At 48.4% G+C, this 19,715-nt stretch overlaps 1 protein-coding gene across 1 annotated transcript in view; it reads left to right on the forward strand.

The window, feature by feature from the left end:
* The window catches only part of LOC120053415 (uveal autoantigen with coiled-coil domains and ankyrin repeats-like), a 58,744-nt gene that overhangs the window by 33,784 nt on the left and 5,245 nt on the right, over positions 1-19,715 (forward strand). The window contains exons 2-4 of the mRNA XM_039000541.1: positions 4,569-4,699; positions 14,783-14,871; positions 17,317-17,381. Coding sequence (XP_038856469.1) covers positions 4,569-4,699; positions 14,783-14,871; positions 17,317-17,381 — 285 coding nt within the window. The remainder of the gene's footprint in view (positions 1-4,568; positions 4,700-14,782; positions 14,872-17,316; positions 17,382-19,715) is intronic.

A 19,715-nucleotide genomic window follows, 5' to 3' on the forward strand; every position in this document is an offset into this window, starting at 1 on the left:
TTGTTTTCTTGGGCACCTCACGACCTGGGTAAACAGTCTGGTTGGCAAAGTGTCTGGCACTTAGTTAGTTTTGTTCAGTGTTAGTCTTAGTTTCCTCCCTGAGTCCCCGCCTCTCTCGTCCACTACAGCATGAGTCAGTCTCTCTGCCTGTACTACACTGTAGCTAGGAGCTCTAACTGCTATCTGAGCTTGTCTTCAGTAAGTTAGGACTATCACCAGCTCTCCTAGCCGTAGTCTGGGGCTTCTTCTGTCAGTGAATACTGCCTCACTATATCAGCCCTGGTGAGACATTCAGATGGTATGTAGGCTCTGTTTGTGTCTGTAATGATGAATGGAAGATCTATAAGACACTGGGACAGGGCGGTGTCTGTTACCATGGTGCCTCCTGCTGCTGTTTCATATCTGTGTTGAGGGATATTGGCACTAGGTGTCAGGACCTTGTATCTCTCCTTCTCTCTCCCTCTTACGCTCCGTCTCCCTCGCTTTGTCTCTCTTCTCTCCCTCCCTCTCCCTCCTGTCTCATTAAAGATGTCTGTTATCCCATCACTGCCAGGGGGTGTTGTGCCCTTAGTGTTGTCAACCTGTCTGTGGCTTGGCCCGAGGACACCCAGCAGTAAAGTCCTGGCTCCACTTCACTGCCTGACGCCCTGACCTCCTTCTCTTGGCTCCTCTCACTCACACATGGTGACAGGGGGAGAGAGAGGGAGAGAAAGGCTGGGTATTTACTGCTGGTCATTTAATCTGTCAGTACATTACAGGGCGTTAGCTAAGAGGAACATGGATATGATGTGGGAGTTGGGATGAGCTACGGCCTGCCGATACGGACAGTCGGGGACTTGTGACCTAGGGAAGATGTGATGGAGAATCACAGTGGACTAGAACGTTCACCGGCTCCTTCGTAGCCTGCACATAGCCTAATAGTGCCACAAGTTGGTGCATGTTCTTAGATTAATTAACATTAACGCGTCCATTTGAAATAAAAACCAAGTAAATCCATCAATCAATGAGATTACATTTACTTGAAAATTGCATTGTTATTTTACAATTCACTCCCTAAAGCTTAAAAATGATTATCCAGCTCTTGTCTTACAAGCACTATATTGAGAGCAGATTTATTCGCTACCCCATGAAGTCATGTTCAACACTATACGTGGTGTTCTAAACCCGACTCGTGTATCCAGTCCAAACAAAACAACCCAGGACACACCCATATAGATATTTAGGTGTGAGGGCCACTGCACTCACAGTTTGTCAACCCAGGTTCCATTTTGGTGCCTTTGTCTCCATGCAGGCCCCAGCAGTTTTAGTAAGAAGACACCCAGTCCTTCATATGACGTGTCATGTAGACGGGCCTTTCCGCATGTTTGCGGAATATCACGGCCACTCTGCTAACGCCAGTCTGGCAGCGTGTCGTAACCCGAGCCCCCTCCGAGCTGACGCAGTGTGTGTAAATTAAACGCGTCGCCCTCCTTTCTCTCTCTCTCTCTCTCTTCAGACCTCGTTCTTTTTCACCTCGCAAATAATAAAAGTTGACGTATTCCCTTGTTAATAGACGGCCCAGTGCGATGTTTACCACCAAGGTAGTAATGCCAGTTGGGGTGGAGGGTTTAAGGGGAGCCTGCAATCCCAGACAGCTGATTTGTAAAAGACTGTGACACCTAATCCTGCTACCGTGTGGTGGGATCAGCACCTCTGCGCACACACACACACACACACACACACACACACACACACACACACACACACACACACACACACACACACACACACACACACACACACACACACACACACACACACACACACACACACACACAGACACAGACACACATACAGACTGAGTATATAGACTGTTTTAACAAGGTCCCTGAACGTCGGGGCACCTCAAGGGTCCGTGCCAGGGCCTGCTCCAATGTGCAACAATAATCCCCTTCTCCACATCATAGGTTAATATTGTGGGATGTGGGATAACGGTGGGGATGCTAACAGCAAGGCTCCTCCTTGGCTGGCCTTGTTTCAGTCGGGGTGTTGCTGTGTAGGATGGACAGGACACCGACACTAATACTCTCAGAGCAGGCATGCTCAATGTATTCTTAGCCCCTGTCTTCCTATCAGTCATTGGAGAAAGGTTGGAGGGTAACAAATAAAGAGGTAACCTGTCTGCTGGTGCTGTCTGCACTAGCCGCTGTTTACCACAGGAGCCGGGGATACTTTTAGAACCTGAGAGCGAGAGCGAGAGAGCACTCCCATATTTACACCTTGGGGGCTGGCCGACCTTGCCATTTGGCTGAGTAGAAGACGCTGTACACCCCAGACTGAAAGAGAGACCAAGAGAGGAACTCCTACTGCACAAAAACTAGCTGACAGTCTGCTAAGAGAAGACTGTATAGAAAAGGAGAGGAGACTGGAGGGGAGACGAGACTGGACTGGACTGGAGAGGAGACTGGACTGGAGAGGAGACTGGACTGGAGAGGAGACTGGACTGGAGAGGAGACTGGACTGGAGAGGAGACTGGACTGGAGAGGAGACTGGACAGGAGGGGAGAGGAGACTGGACAGGAGGGGAGAGGAGACTGGACAGGAGGGGAGAGGAGACTGGACAGGAGGGGAGAGGAGACTGGACAGGAGGGGAGAGGAGACTGGACAGGAGGGGAGAGGAGACTGGACAGGAGGGGAGAGGAGACTGGACAGGAGGGGAGAGGAGACTGGACAAGAGGGGAGAGGAGACTGGAGAGGAGACAAGAAGAACATCTAAGAGAGAGAAGCAGAATACAAAGTGAAGGAAAGTAGAGAGTAGTAAAAGAGAGATAAAGAGAGCCAGGCTGTAGCCGAGAGGCTGTTCCCCAGAGGAGGAGCTGCAGTAGCTGGCCGGGGCTGGTCCCAGGGCTGGCAGGGCTGGTCCCACTGCTCCTCCATCCCCACCTCCTCCTTTTTCTATTTCTTCTCCTACCCTGTGCTGTGCACAGTGTGGTGATGAACTCACAGACAGAGCCTGGGAGTGCCATTTTGTTATTTTTTTAGGAACTTCTCCGTAACGCTTCGAGACCGAGAGGTTCAGGCAGCAACAGCAGGCGACGTCGCTGGAGCGCTCTGAAAGACGACCCACCAAAGGGACGCTCTGTCTGTCCGCTCACTCAACTCACACTGGCTGGCAGAGTGCCTGAACAGCACTTCCCAGAAGGGGAAAACTTTTGTTTTTGTTTGTCGTTCTACCGGAACAGTGGCGGCGTTCGCAGCGGCACTCTGCAAGGACCAGTCCCCCTCTCTCAACATGAGTCGCTGGCTGAAATGCACCTCCATGTACTTTGTAGGTATTCTGCTTGTTCTTTTAGAGAGTAAGGCCATTTCTAATGACACTTGTTAAAAGTATCCTGAGGCCATTGGGACCTAGCTACTGGGGTTGGGTTAGGACCTAGCTACTGGGGTTGGGTTAGGACCTAGCCACTGGGGTTGGGTTAGGACCTAGCTACTGGGGTTGGGTTAGGACCTAGCTACTGGGGTTGGGTTAGGACCTAGCTACTGGGGTTGGGTTAGGACCTAGCTACTGGGGTTGGGTTAGGACCTAGCTACTGGGGTTGGGTTAGGACCTAGCTACTGGGGTTGGGTTAGGACCTAGCTACTGGGGTTGGGTTAGGACCTAGCTACTGGGGTTGGGTTAGGACCTAGCTACTGGGGTTGGGTTAGGACCTAGCTACTGGGGTTGGGTTAGGACCTAGCTACTGGGGTTGGGTTAGGACCTAGCCACTGTGGTTCCTGAATACTGAGTAGGCATGGGGTTGAAACAGCAGGAAGGATTGAGCTGTGACTTACAGCTTCTTCTTCTCTCACTAACCTGAAGGAACTCTGTGAATCTGCCCTGCATTCCCCAGGAGAATTCCTTCATCAACCCAGAGGCACAGTGGCCTGTTTTAACTCGTTATCAAGTTCCATTCTTTACGTTTTTAGTTTTGAACTTGCATTCTGATAATACTGATATGTATTAGGTACATGTTGACACTTAATGTTGGAGGGAGACAAATTGCATGCAAAATAGGCCTATCTATGTGGAATATATATATATATCTCTGCCAGCCAGTGTGAGTTGAGTGAGCGGACAGACAGAGCGTCCCGATTCAGTTTGGTGGGTTTGTTTTTTTACAAATTCCTTTGTGACGTGTGTTTACGTGTTGTTGTATCCAGGAACAGGCAGAGAACTGTCCTTTCTCGTTCTCTATGCAGGCTTTAGCCACAGCTTTCTGTTTTCTTGGATCCCTCTACTCCAGTGCCTGTGTTCTGTCCAAGAGGGGTCCTTTCTTGCAGAAGAACTAGCGGTCCCCATGCTCTGTGTCCAGGCACTCTCAGAAATGCTTTGCTTCAGATTGGAACCGCACAATCTTGGCATAAATCATTGAGGCTAACCTCAATCCAGTCTATAGTCCCTCTGAGAATTCTAAAAGTTATGTTTGAAATGTTGATCTGTCCAGACTCCTTGGATGATAACAAAGTGATGACTGTGGTGAGAATGCGTTTCCCTGACCCGTATGTTGTGAAGGCGAGGTATCTGTGTTGACGTTGTGCCCTCTCTCCCAGAACACAGACTGGAACAAGTATGACGACCGGCTGATGAAGGCGGTGGAACGGGGCGAGGTGGACAAGGTGGCGGCCGTGCTCAGCAAGAAGGGCATCATCCCCACTAAGCTGGACATGGAGGGACGATCCGCGTGAGTAACGTGTGCTCACACAAACACTGCATCCAGGCATGAACACATGCTTATACGTGTATACAGAACCCTACAGATACACACCGTCCCACTCCCACAGGAAAATATGGACCAGTAAGCACTACACTATCCCACACAATCATTTATCTCAACCAATAGCACGAAATGTCTGGCAATGCAAACTGTCTCTCATTCCAAGCATAGTAAATAGTACTACATTTACATTACATTTAAGTCATTTAGCAGACGCTCTTATCCAGAGCGACTTACAAATTACAAATACTAGTCTCCTTCAAACTGCTAGGAATGCCAACATACTTGTCTGGTTCAATTATTAACTTCTAACAGTTGAAAACAGAGCTGAGAACTGTTGTAGTACTAGATAATGTTATTCAGCATATGGTCAGATGCTGACCGCTCCCCTGTCTCCGCTCTCCTCTCCCCTCTCTCCGCTCCCCTGTCTCCGCTCTCCTCTCCCCTCTCTCCGCTCCCCTGTCTCCGCTCTCCTCTCCCCTCTCTCCGCTCCCCTGTCTCCGCTCTCCTCTCCCTTCGCTCTCCACTCCCCTCTCCCCACACTCCTCTCTTCGCTCCCCCCTTTCACGTCTCCCTTCTCACCCCTCTCCCACCCTATTCTGAGATCATAGATGTCAGTTGTCCTCCATGCCAGTCCCCATGTTGGGGAGGCTTGTGAAGCCACATTCAACACCAAGTCTCCCCTCTGTATAGCTAGATACACACACATCCAGTCGACTGTGCCAGTAGAGAGTTCAGAGAACTCTGTGGTAAACTGTATGTCACACACTGCTTGATCTTACTGGCCTGGAGCGGCTGTCACTCTGGCCAGGAAGTGGCTCAGAGCAAACAGATTTGAGCCACAGTTGATGTTTATGATATAAAATGACAGTTGGGGAACATGCTGTAATTCAAGGGTCAGGTTGTCAGAGTAAACTAGTATTTGATCTAGAATGGTGGGTGGATGAACTCAGGGTTTGGCCAGTATTTTAGGATTTAAAACGCTGGGGCCTTTTTTAGGATAGTTCTTTTTGGATGGCTCACCACCGGCAATATTGGATCGGTTATGTGTCCTCTAAGAATGTCACCCATCCACCACTGGAAGGTCTATATAAAAGCTGTTAAGTCAGACTTGTTTTCCTGCCTGACGTAAATGTAACCAGGTTCCAACGCTGGTGTTTTAGGTAGCTAGTCCCCCTCGGCTTAATTCCAGCTATGTGAAGTAGTCGCCTATCTCTGATCCATGCTTCAGGTTCATTTTGAGCCCCGGCTTTGTTGCAACCTCGATGGAGAGAACAGGAGATTCCAGGAGCTGTGGGGCTGAGTATTTTCAGTAGTGTACGAAATTCTCCCACACCAGTGTCTGTGACACACTTGTGCACACTCACTCGCGCGCACACACGTTCACTTGCGCACGTACACACGGACACACCAAGGAGAGAAGGGCTTGTCTCATAATAAGGTGCTGGAATTTCTCAGGGCTAAATCAAGTGCGTCTGGCTGTCGTGGAAGACGCCACCCTGCATTACAGCGAGGAACTGGAGCTTGTTGTACTAAGCACTGTCCTGACACACGATGCTCACTGGTCACCTTCAATGTTGTTGGCTTAAAGACGACCATGGCGAGGACAGAACCAGTTCTGTGTCAAACTGCGTCCATCACATAAACTGGAGCATAAGGAACCCCAGCTCATGGGTCTCAACCATCTGTTGATTCAGCTTAGCCTTAGTTCTAATGTATAACCTGGGCCATACATAACATCCTAATATATAACCTGGGCCATACATAACATCCTAATATATAACCTGGGCCATACATAACATCCTAATATATAACCTGGGCCATACATAACATCCTAATGTATAACCTGGGCCATACATAACATCCTCATGTATAACCTGGGCCATACATAACATCCTAATATATAACCTGGGCCATACATAACATCCTAATATAAAACCTGGGCCATACATAACATCCTAATACACTGCTCAAAAAAATAAAGGGAACACTTAAACAACACAATGTAACTCCAAGTCAATCACACTTCTGTGAAATCAAACTGTCCACTTAGGAAGCAACACTGATTGACAATAAATTTCACATGCTGTTGTGCAAATGGAATAGACAAAAGGTGGAAATTATAGGCAATTAGCAAGACACCCCCAAAAAAGGAGTGATTCTGCAGGTGGTGACCACAGACCACTTCTCATTTCCTATGCTTCCTGGCTGATGTTTTGGTCACTTTTGAATGCTGGCGGTGCTCTCACTCTAGTGGTAGCATGAGACGGAGTCTACAACCCACACAAGTGGCTCAGGTAGTGCAGTTCATCCAGGATGGCACATCAATGCGAGCTGTGGCAAAAAGGTTTGCTGTGTCTGTCAGCGTAGTGTCCAGAGCATGGAGGCGCTACCAGGAGACAGGCCAGTACATCAGGAGACGTGGAGGAGGCCGTAGGAGGGCAACAACCCAGCAGCAGGACCGCTACCTCCGCCTTTGTGCAAGGAGGTGCACTGCCAGAGCCCTGCAAAATGACCTCCAGCAGGCCACAAATGTGCATGTGTCAGCATATGGTCTCACAAGGGGTCTGAGGATCTCATCTCGGTACCTATTGGCAGTCAGGCTACCTCTGGCGAGCACATGGAGGGCTGTGCGGCCCCACAAAGAAATGCCACCCCACACCATGACTGACCCATCGCCAAACCGGTCATGCTGGAGGATGTTGCAGGCAGCAGAACGTTCTCCACGGCGTCTCCAGACTCTGTCACGTCTGTCACATGTGCTCATGTGCTCAGTGTGAACCTGCTTTCATCTGTGAAGAGCACAGGGCGCCAGTGGCGAATTTGCCAATCTTGGTGTTCTCTGGCATATGCCAAACGTCCTGCACGGTGCTGGGCTGTGAGCACAACCCCCACCTGTGGACGTCGGGCCCTCATACCACCCTCATGGAGTCTGTTTCTGACCGTTTGAGCAGACACATGCACATTTGTGGCCTGCTGGAGGTCATTTTGCAGGGCTCTGGCAGTGCACCTCCTTGCACAAAGGCGGAGGTAGCGGTCCTGCTGCTGGGTTGTTGCCCTCCTACGGCCTCCTCCACGTCTCCTGATGTACTGGCCTGTCTCCTGGTAGCGCCTCCATGCTCTGGACACTACGCTGACAGACACAGCAAACCTTTTTGCCACAGCTCGCATTGATGTGCCATCCTGGATGAACTGCACTACCTGAGCCACTTGTGTGGGTTGTAGACTCCGTCTCATGCTACCACTAGAGTGAGAGCACCGCCAGCATTCAAAAGTGACCAAAACATCAGCCAGGAAGCATAGGAAATGAGAAGTGGTCTGTGGTCACCACCTGCAGAATCACTCCTTTTTTGGGGGTGTCTTGCTAATTGCCTATAATTTCCACCTTTTGTCTATTCCATTTGCACAACAGCATGTGAAATTTATTGTCAATCAGTGTTGCTTCCTAAGTGGACAGTTTGATTTCACAGAAGTGTGATTGACTTGGAGTTACATTGTGTTGTTTAAGTGTTCCCTTTATTTTTTTGAGCAGTGTATATAACCTGGGCCATACATAACATCCTAATATATAACCTGGGCCATACATAACATCCTCATGTATAACCTGGGCCATACATAACATCCTCATGTATAACCTGGGCCATACATAACATCCTAATATATAACCTGGGCCATACATAACATCCTCATGTATAACCTGGGCCATACATAACATTTACGTTTTAGTAATTTAACAGACGCTCTTATCCGGAGCGACTTACAGGAGCAATTAGGGCTAAGTGCCTTGCTCAAGGGCATATTGACAGATTTCTTTCACCTAGTCAACTCGGGGGTTCGAACCAGCAACCTTTCGGTTACTGGCCCAACACTTTTAACCCTAATAACGTCAAAATATATGACCTGGGCCACACAACATACCATCCTCATGTGTGGTCCCTTCTGTCTCCAGACAGACCTCAAACCCACTGGAGGACGATGATGGACAGTAATCATGGTCTGCCTGTTCTGCCCTATGGGGAGGTTTAATTACTGGGTATAATCCCTCATCTTTAATTTAGTGTGTTTTTATAATCCCTGATGTGTAATTTAGTTTCCTGGATTAGGCTCCCCAGTGTTGATCTAATGATATCACCTCTAACGAGTGTGCAGAGATCCACAGCTGAACAAACAGTGTGGCTGTATCTCCACATTGCACACGCTCATGATGTAGGCTAGCCTTAACTACTGCCCCTGATGAGGCGGGCTAGCCTAGCCTTAACTACTGCCCCTGATGAGGCGGGCTAGCCTAGCCTTAACTACTGCCCCTGATGAGGCGGGCTAGCCTAGCCTTAACTTAAGTGTGCAGAGATCCACAGCTGAACAGTGTGGCTGTATCTCCACATTGCACACGCTCATGATGTAGGCTAGCCTTAACTACTGCCCCTGATGAGGCGGGCTAGCCTAGCCTTAACTACTGCCCCTGATGAGGCGGGCTAGCCTAGCCTTAACTACTGCCCCTGATGAGGCGGGCTAGCCTAGCCTTAACTACTGCCCCTGATGAAGCCGGCCAGCCTTAACTACTGCCCCTGATGATGCGGGCTAGCCTAGCCTTAACTACTGCCCCTGATGAAGCGGGCCAGCCTTAACTACTGCCCCTGATGAGGCGGGCTAGCCTAGTCTTAACTACTGGCCCTGATGAAGCGGGCTAGCCTAGCCTTAACTACTGCCCCTGATGAAGCGGGCCAGCCTTAACTACTGCCCCTGATGAAGCGGGCTAGTCTAGCCTTAACTACTGCCCCTGATGAAGCGGGCCAGCCTAGCCTTAACTACTGCCCCTGATGAAGCGAGCCAGCCTAGCCTTAACTACTGCCCCTGATGAAGCGGGCTAGCCTAGCCTTAACTACTGCCCCTGATGAAGCGGGCTAGCCTAGCCTTAACTACTGCCCCTGATGAAGCGAGCTAGCCTAGCCTTAGAGCTGGGGATATTGATTTCCGTAGTTTTATATATCATTGGGCAGTGTTTCTCAATCCATTCCTGAACGGTCTCATGGTGTGTGCGTTTGTTCTAGCCCAGCGCTAACACAACTGATTTCAACTAGTCACCTAATCACCAACACCTTGATTAGGCTTCATTAAATCAGCTGGGCTAAAACTAAAATGTGCAGGAATGGATATAGAAACAGGTCCTATACCAGCCCACATGATCCTCTCTACTCTGTCCGTCTCGGGATAAACACAGCCTCCATATCCTGTGTAGACTGGACGGACGGAGCTGAAAGACACTCAAGGAGCCGTCTGGTGCCAAGATGAAATGACATGTCTGTGCTCTCGTTAATGACCCAGTGCCTGGTGACTCACACGGAGTTAATGTCCCCCCCCCCCCCACACACACACACACGGGCCGTTTTCTCTCAGATCAAATCTAAACCCGTGTAATTACTCTGGACAAAGGGATAGTGAAAGAGAGAGAGAGGGACAGCTAAAAGGAAGAGAGTGAGGAAGGAAGAGGAGGAAGAGAGTGAGACCTGTCATTATATCTATCCAAACAAAAAGCTATTCTCACCTTGTGATGTCACATTTCCATCGCAGGTCAAATTGACGGTCAGAGCCTCCATTAAAACTACATCTTCTTCTTCTGTGCTTTTGTGAGTTTCTATTATTTAATTTCCCGTGCCATTTCTCCCGTCAGACTGGTTTGGCACTTGGCACCTTTCATGTCATTATGTTTAAGTCTGCAGTTATCTTCGTCTTGACCCCCTTCACCCTCCTCCTCCAGTCCACATACAGAAAATGTCAGCCTGTCAGTTATACTTTGAACAATCCCAGAATCCCAGATGGGTTTGAATAGGTCATTATACACACTGCTTAATGTGAGGAGGATTGAAACAATTGAAGCCCTGTCTTACTTGAGCAACACTCAGAGGAGAGTTCTAGAAGGCCAGTTACACAAGCAGTGATCATGCAAGTCAAAGTGTATACAGTAGGCAATAGAGGCTATGACCATGTGGAACTGTGTTACAGCCATTCTATGATCTGCTTTTGCAAGTTCAAACGTGTATAAAGTTCTACATTTTATTTTTGGCATGTATCACGTCTCACACGTCCACCTAATGCAAAACCACCATACAGTACATACTGAAACCTCTTCTCGCCATGCAGTACATACTGAAACCTCTTCTCGCCATGCAGCACATACTGAAACCTCTTCTCGCCATGCAGCACATACTGAAACCTCTTCTCGCCATGCAGCACATACTGAAACCTCTTCTCGCCATGCAGCACATACTGAAACCTCTTCTCGCCATGCAGCACATACTGAAACCTCTTCTCGCCATGCAGCACATACTGAAACCTCTTCTCGCCATGCAGCACATACTGAAACCTCTTCTCGCCATGCAGCACATACTGAAACCTCTTCTCGCCATGCAGCACATACTGAAACCTCTTCTCGCCATGCAGCACATACTGAAACCTCTTCTCGCCATGCAGCACATACTGAAACCTCTTCTCGCCATGCAGCACATACTGAAACCTCTTCTCGCCATGCAGCACATACTGAAACCTCTTCTCGCCATGCAGCACATACTGAAACCTCTTCTCGCCATGCAGCACATACTGAAACCTCTTCTCGCCATGCAGCACATACTGAAACCTCTTCTCGCCATGCAGCACATACTGAAACCTCTTCTCGCCATGCAGCACATACTGAAACCTCTTCTCGCCATGCAGCACATACTGAAACCTCTTCTCGCCATGCAGCACATACTGAAACCTCTTCTCGCCATGCAGCACATACTGAAACCTCTTCTCGCCATGCAGCACATACTGAAACCTCTTCTCGCCATGCAGCACATACTGAAACCTCTTCTCGCCATGCAGCACATACTGAAACCTCTTCTCGCCATGCAGCACATACTGAAACCTCTTCTCGCCATGCAGCACATACTGAAACCTCTTCTCGCCATGCAGTACATACTGAAGCTTCTGATTCTCAAAGACCAAAACACTGCCCTCCCAAAGCATCACTTCTAGATCCCAATAGCATTGTTGTAACATGGCAACAGTTTAGTTATTCAAACAGATTCCTGAATCCATTTGTCCAACAAGACTAATGTTGTGCTTAGTTGGCGTGTCACCGGTTATCCACAGCGCTGCAGGCATATGGCTTACAGGGTCAAGGTCTCCGGCTGCAGACTGAGTTTCTCAAGCACCATCAACGCAGCTTTTAATAACAGCGCCTGAAACGAGGTGTCAGACCGCCTGTCTCCTTGGAGGATCTTTCAAGGTTAATGCATCAACAAGTTGTGGGGCGTATTGGTTTACAAACAGATGTTTTTCTAGTATGTGTGGGGCCGGGGCATGGCTGGGGAAACTGACGGATGTGGGTCAGGAAGAGGGACACGGTCGATGTGTTAAGAGTGGCTAACAAGTGACCAACTAATCCAGGGTTTATGTTGTTCAAACAAACCCAGGGATGTTAAGGGGAATATTTGTTGAAGAATTAAGTGACAAAGATGGAGGACCGTAAAAGAAAGGGGAGGGAAAACGGGAGAAAAGAGGGTCAGGGAGTAAACGGGAGAAGAGAGGGTCAGGGAGTAAACGGGAGAATGAGGGTCAGGGAGTAAACGGGAGAAGAGAGGGTCAGGGAGTAAACGGGAGAAGAGAGGGTCAGGGAGTAAACGGGAGAAAAGAGGGTCAGGGAGTAAACGGGAGAAGAGGGTCAGGGAGTAAACGGGAGAAGAGAGGGTCAGGGAGTAAACGGGAGAAGAGAGGGTCAGGGAGTAAACGGGAGAAGAGAGGGTCAGGGAGTAAACGGGAGAAGAGAGGGTCAGGGAGTAAACGGGAGAAGAGAGGGTCAGGGAGTAAACGGGAGAAGAGAGGGTCAGGGAGTAAACGGGAGAAGAGAGGGTCAGGGAGTAAACGGGAGAAGAGAGGGTCAGGGAGTAAACGGGAGAAGAGAGGGTCAGGGAGTAAACGGGAGAAGAGAGGGTCAGGGAGTAAACGGGAGAAGAGAGGGTCAGGGAGTAAACGGGAGAAGAGAGGGTCAGGGAGTAAACGGGAGAAGAGAGGGTCAGGGAGTAAACGGGAGAAGAGGGTCAGGGAGTAAACGGGAGAAGAGAGGGTCAGGGAGTAAACGGGAGAAGAGAGGGTCAGGGAGTAAACGGGAGAAGAGAGGGTCAGGGAGTAAACGGGAGAAGAGAGGGTCAGGGAGTAAACGGGAGAAGAGAGGGTCAGGGAGTAAACGGGAGAAGAGAGGGTCAGGGAGTAAACGGGAGAAGAGAGGGTCAGGGAGTAAACGGGAGAAGAGAGGGTCAGGGAGTAAACGGGAGAAGAGAGGGTCAGGGAGTAAACGGGAGAAGAGAGGGTCAGGGAGTAAACGGGAGAAGAGAGGGTCAGGGAGTAAACGGGAGAAGAGAGGGTCAGGGAGTAAACGGGAGAAAAGAGGGTCAGGGAGTAAACGGGAGAAAAGAGGGTCAGGGAGTAAACGGGAGAAAAGAGGGTCAGGGAGTAAACGGGAGAAAAGAGGGTCAGGGAGTAAACGGGAGAAAAGAGGGTCAGGGAGTAAACGGGAGAAGAGAGGGTCAGGGAGTAAACGGGAGAAGAGAGGGTCAGGGAGTAAACGGGAGAAGAGAGGGTCAGGGAGTAAACGGGAGAACAGAGGGTCAGGGAGTAAACTGGAGAACAGAGGGTCAGGGAGTAAACTGGAGAACAGAGGGTCAGGGAGTAAACTGGAGAACAGAGGGTCAGGGAGTAAACGGGAGAACAGAGGGTCAGGGAGTAAACGGGAGAAGAGAGGGTCAGGGAGAAAAGAGGGTCAGGGAGAAAAGAGGGTCAGGGAGTAAACGGGAGAAAAGAGGGTCAGGGAGAAAAGAGGGTCAGGGAGAAAAGAGGGTCAGGGAGAAAAGAGGGTCAGGGAGTAAACGGGAGAAGAGAGGGTCAGGGAGTAAACGGGAGAAAAGAGGGTCAGGGAGTAAACGGGAGAAAAGAGGGTCAGGGAGTAAACGGGAGAAGAGAGGGTCAGGGAGTAAACGGGAGAAGAGAGGGTCAGGGAGTAAACGGGAGAAGAGAGGGTCAGGGAGTAAACGGGAGAAGAGAGGGTCAGGGAGTAAACGGGAGAAAAGAGGGTCAGGGAGTAAACGGGAGAAGAGGGTCAGGGAGTAAACGGGAGAACAGAGGGTCAGGGAGTAAACGGGAGAACAGAGGGTCAGGGAGTAAACGGGAGAAAAGAGGGTCAGGGAGAAAAGAGGGTCAGGGAGTAAACGGGAGAAGAGAGGGTCAGTGAGTAAACGGGAGAAGAGAGGGTCAGTGAGTAAACGGGAGAAGAGAGGGTCAGGGAGTAAACGGGAGAAGAGAGGGTCAGGGAGTAAACGGGAGAAGAGAGGGTCAGGGAGTAAACGGGAGAAGAGAGGGTCAGGGAGTAAACGGGAGAAGAGAGGGTCAGGGAGTAAACGGGAGAAGAGAGGGTCAGGGAGTAAACGGGAGAAGAGAGGGTCAGGGAGTAAACGGGAGAAGAGAGGGTCAGGGAGTAAACGGGAGAAGAGAGGGTCAGGGAGTAAACGGGAGAAGAGAGGGTCAGGGAGTAAACGGGAGAAGAGAGGGTCAGGGAGTAAACGGGAGAAGAGAGGGTCAGGGAGTAAACGGGAGAAGAGAGGGTCAGGGAGTGAACGGGAGAAGAGAGGGTCAGGGAATAAACGGTGAACATTGTTAGTCATGTTTGCAGTAGTGTAGATATGATCCTTTTCACGATGATGATCATGATGGGTATTTGATAGCTTTGCTGCCTTAACAGTCCCTTATGGGTTGTTGGATCCCATTTTGTGTCTAATATGAAAATGCTCTTCAAGAGCTTGTAGTCCTGCTGCCTCAGGGTTGTTACGGGTCTAAGGTGTCTGCCCCCAGAATGCTGATCTAGCCGATAGGGTTGTCCAGCATCAATTTACAGAGTTCTTTTCTCTGGCTCCATATTTCACTCTTTCACTTCACCCTTCTCCAAGCCTCTCCAAACCTGCTCGTACTCCGACCCACTGCGCTTTCCCTCCCTTCTCACGCTCTCTCCATCTCTCACCGCAGGTTCCACCTCTCCGCCACCAGGGGCCACCTGGACTGTCTCAATCTCATCCTGGGCCACAGCGTTGACCTCACAGCCACCGATGCCACCGGTGAGAGAAAGACTGATGAAGTTCATGGTTATACATTTACATGTTAGTCATTTAGCAGACGCTCTTATCCAGAGAGACTTACATGTTAGTCATTTAGCAGACGCTCTTATCCAGAGAGACTTACATGTTAGTCATTTAGCAGACACTCTTATCCAGAGAGACTTACATGTTAGTCATTTAGCAGACGCTCTTATCCAGAGAGACTTACATGTTAGTCATTTAGCAGACGCTCTTATCCAGAGAGACTTACATGTTAGTCATTTAGCAGACGCTCTTATCCAGAGAGACTTACATGTTAGTCATTTAGCAGACGCTCTTATCCAGAGAGACTTACATGTTAGTCATTTAGCAGACGCTCTTATCCAGAGACTTACATGTTAGTCATTTAGCAGACGCTCTTATCCAGAGAGACTTACATGTTAGTCATTTAGCAGACGCTCTTATCCAGAGAGACTTACATGTTAGTCATTTAGCAGATGCTCTTATCCAGGGAGACTTACATGTTAGTCATTTAGCAGACGCTCTTATCCAGAGAGACTTACATGTTAGTCATTTAGCAGACGCTCTTATCCAGAGACTTACATGTTAGTCATTTAGCAGACGCTCTTATCCAGAGACTTACATGTTAGTCATTTAGCAGACGCTCTTATCCAGAGAGACTTACATGTTAGTCATTTAGCAGACGCTCTTATCCAGAGAGACTTACATGTTAGTCATTTAGCAGACGCTCTTATCCAGAGAGACTTACATGTTAGTCATTTAGCAGACGCTCTTATCCAGAGAGACTTACATGTTAGTCATTTAGCAGACGCTCTTATCCAGAGAGACTTACATGTTAGTCATTTAGCAGACGCTCTTATCCAGAGAGACTTACATGTTAGTCATTTAGCAGACGCTCTTATCCAGAGAGACTTACATGTTAGTCATTTAGCAGACGCTCTTATCCAGAGAGACTTACATGTTAGTCATTTAGCAGACGCTCTTATCCAGAGAGACTTACATGTTAGTCATTTAGCAGACGCTCTTATCCAGAGAGACTTACATGTTAGTCATTTAGCAGACGCTCTTATCCAGAGAGACTTATATGTTAGTCATTTAGCAGACGCTCTTTTCCAGAGAGACTTACATGTTAGTCATTTAGCAGACGCTCTTATCCAGAGAGACTTACATGTTAGTCATTTAGCAGACGCTCTTATCCAGAGAGACTTACATGTTAGTCATTTAGCAGACGCTCTTATCCAGAGAGACTTATATGTTAGTCATTTAGCAGACACTCTTATCCAGAGAGACTTACATGTTAGTCATTTAGCAGACGCTCTTATCCAGAGAGACTTACATGTTAGTCATTTAGCAGACGCTCTTATCCAGAGAGACTTACAGTAGTGAGTGAATACATTTCTGTACTGGTCCCCCATAACCCTGGCATTGCAAGCACCTATGCATGGCGCGGTACAGAACAGTCCATAGGAGAGCATTAATCAATAGCATGATCATTTCCACCAAGCCCATCTTTGGTGAAATCTTTCTAAGGGATGGGACGTGGATGTCGATTAAGGCAGCCTCTTCCAGAACACAAATATACTGAACAAAAATATAAAAGCAACTTGCAACAATTTCATTGATTTTACTGAGTTACAGTTCATATGAGGAAATCAGTCAATTGAAATAAATAAATTAGGCCCAGATCTATGGATTTCACATGACTGGGAATACAGATATGCATCTGTTAGTGACAGATACCTTACAAAAAAATGGGCCTCATGATCTCATCGCTGTATTTTTGTCTGTTCAAATTGCCATTGATAAAATGCAATTGTGTTCGTTGTCTGTAGTTTATACCTGCCCATACGATAACCCCACTGCCACCCCGGGGCACTCTGTTCACAACGTTGACATCAGCAAACCGCTGGCCCACACAACGCCATACACGTGGTCTGCGGTTGTAAGGCCGGTTGGACGTACTGCCAAATTATCTAAAACGATGTTGGAAGCAGTTTATGGTAGAGAAATGAACATTCAATTATCTGGCAACCGTTCTGGTGGACATTCCTGCAGTCAGCATGCTAATATGACACACTCCCTCAAAACATGAGACATCTGTGGCATTGTGTGACAAAACTGCACATGTTAGTGGCCTTTTATTTTCCCCAGCACAAGGCACACCTGTGTAATGATCATGCTGTTTAATCAGCTTCTTGATATGCCACATCTGTCAGGTGGATGGATTCTCTTGGCAAAGGAGAAATGCTCACTAAGAGGGATGTAACCAAATTTGTGCAAATCATTTGAGAGAACTAAGCTTTTTGTGCGTATGGAACATTTCTGGGATGTTTCATGAAACATGGGACCAACACTTTACATGTTGCGTTCATATTTTTGTTCAGTGTAGATTATGGAAGATATTGATTTTGTGTATTGCTGATTTGTTGAGTTTTTTTCTTGCAGGTAAAAACGCCCTTCATCTAGCTTCCAGAAATGGCCAGTCGCTTTGTGTGCAGAAGCTATTGCAGGTACAGTCACTTAAAACAACGACCTCCATTCGCATGAACTTACCTGTGTGATCTGTGCATTATGAAACGGGTATCTGAACGGAATGTGCCGCAACGTGTACTTTTGAGGCTTAGTTGCCAGGTGTCAGGGGTGGTTTCAGATTAAATCTAGTCCTGGACTAAAATACATATACAATGGACATTCCCCATTGGAAGTTAAGATTCATTAAGATACGCTACATGACCAAAAGTATGTGGACACACTTTCAAATGAGTGGATTCAGCTATTTCGGCCACACCCGTTGCTGACAGGTGTATAAAATAGAGTGCATAGTCATGCAATCTCCATAGACTAACATTGGCAATAGAATTTCCCGTATTTGAAGAGCTCCGTGAATTTCATCGTGGTACCGTCGTAGGATGCCACCTTTCCAACAAGTTAGTTTCTGCTACAGCTCTGCTATAGCTGCCCTGGTCAACTGTAAGTGCTGTTATTGTGAAGTGGGAACATCTAAGAGCAACAACGGCTCAGCTGCTAAGTGGTAAGCAACACAAGCTCACAGAAGGATTGTCGAGTGCTGAAGCACACAGCGCCTAAAAAAACACCTGTCCTCGGGTTGCAACACTCCCTACCAAGTTCCAAGCTGCCTCTGGAAGCAATGTCAGCACAATAACTGTTTTTCGGGAACTTCATGAAATGGGTTTCCATGGCCGAGCAGCCGCACAAGCCTAAGATCACCATGCGCAATGCCAAGCGTCAGCTGGAGTGGTGTAAAGCTCGCCTCCATTGGACTCTGGAGCAGTGGAAATACGTTCTCTGGAGTGATGAATCACGCTTCACCATCTGCCAGTCCAACGGACGAATCTAGGTTTGGCGGATGCCAAGAGAACGCTACCTGCCTGAATGCACAGTGTCAACTGTAATGTTTGGTGGAGGAGAAATAATGGTCTGGGGTTGTTTTTCAGGGTTTGGGCAAGACCCATTAGTTCCAGTGAAGGGAAATCTTAACGCTACAGCATACAATGACATTCTAGATAATTCTGTCCTTCCAACTTTGTGACAACAGTTTGGGAGGTTTCAGCATGACAATGCCCCTGTGTACAAGCAAGGTCCATACAGAAATGTTTAGTCGATCGATGTGGAGTAACTTGACTGGCCTGCACAGAGCCCTGACCTCAACCCCATCGAACACTTTTGGGATGAATTGGAACGCTGACTGCGAGTCAGGCCTAATCGCCCAAAATCTGTGCTCGACCTCACTAATGCTCTTGTGGCTGAATGGAACCAATGCCCACAGCAATGTTCCAACATCTAGTGGAAAGCCTTCCCAGAAGAGTGGAGGCTAATGTATCAGCAAAACGCCATATTAATGCCCATGATTTTGGAATGAGATGTTTGTTGAGCAGGTGTCCACATACTTTTGTATGTCCATAATGTTACCAATACTTCTCAGTTCTTTGAGGAATAACATTTTGTTGGCTTTACTCGCCAGACAGCAGCTGCAGTGATATTGAAACATGTTTGAAATATATTTGATCTGTTTACAGTGACTAAATTGTGCCATTGTAGGCTGTATGGTTGTTTGAGAACGCTGGCTTTGTTTGGCATCGCCCCTGATAGGGAAACAGTCGCCCCTGATAGGGCAACAGTAGCAGCCTGTTGAGTTGCAATTAATTTATGTGTTTACAATAAGGCCCTGTGATCAAACAAGCCACCGGCCACATTAAGTGCCGCCCCACTGAAAGGAATGGCAGCTTACCAGCGGGGGTGTTGGTCGTGTTGACAAGGCTGCCCTCTCGCAAACCATGCCGTCATCGCGCTTGACATAGCAACCCAACTCCCGGGCCGAGGGGAAAATCCTACTTGCCCCCCGACCCCCACTAGAGGTATAGAATTCCATGCCCCCCAACCCCTCCCTTAGCTGTTATCTGACCTGGCTACTCATTTTGGGACCTTGTTGCTAGAGAGAGCAGGGTTTTTCTAGTGGGCCCTGAGAAGGCCTGAGTTAGGAGACCTTAAAGGCCTGCTGTTGGCATTGAGCCTTTAACAGCTCTCTTGGCTGTCAATGCTACAGCATTATTGTCAGCCTCTGTCTGACTGACTGTCTCCGTCTGTGTGAGATGATATCACAGTGAACACTACGTTGATAGCCTTACGTGGCCCTGCTGCAGAGACTTATCCAATTGGAGATGCAGACGCCAGGAAGATTCTGTCACTTTGATGCCATCCTCAAAGTCGGGACTCAGACGGGATTGAAACGAGTGACAAATTGTGAATGGACTCGATGCTTTCGTCTCGTTATAGAGCAAAGCTATACCAAAACATTTCTCCCCTGAATGTTGCCATCCCGTTGT

This window comes from Salvelinus namaycush, chromosome 1 (genome assembly GCF_016432855.1).
Source record: "Salvelinus namaycush isolate Seneca chromosome 1, SaNama_1.0, whole genome shotgun sequence".
Taxonomy (NCBI): Eukaryota; Metazoa; Chordata; class Actinopteri; order Salmoniformes; family Salmonidae; genus Salvelinus; species Salvelinus namaycush.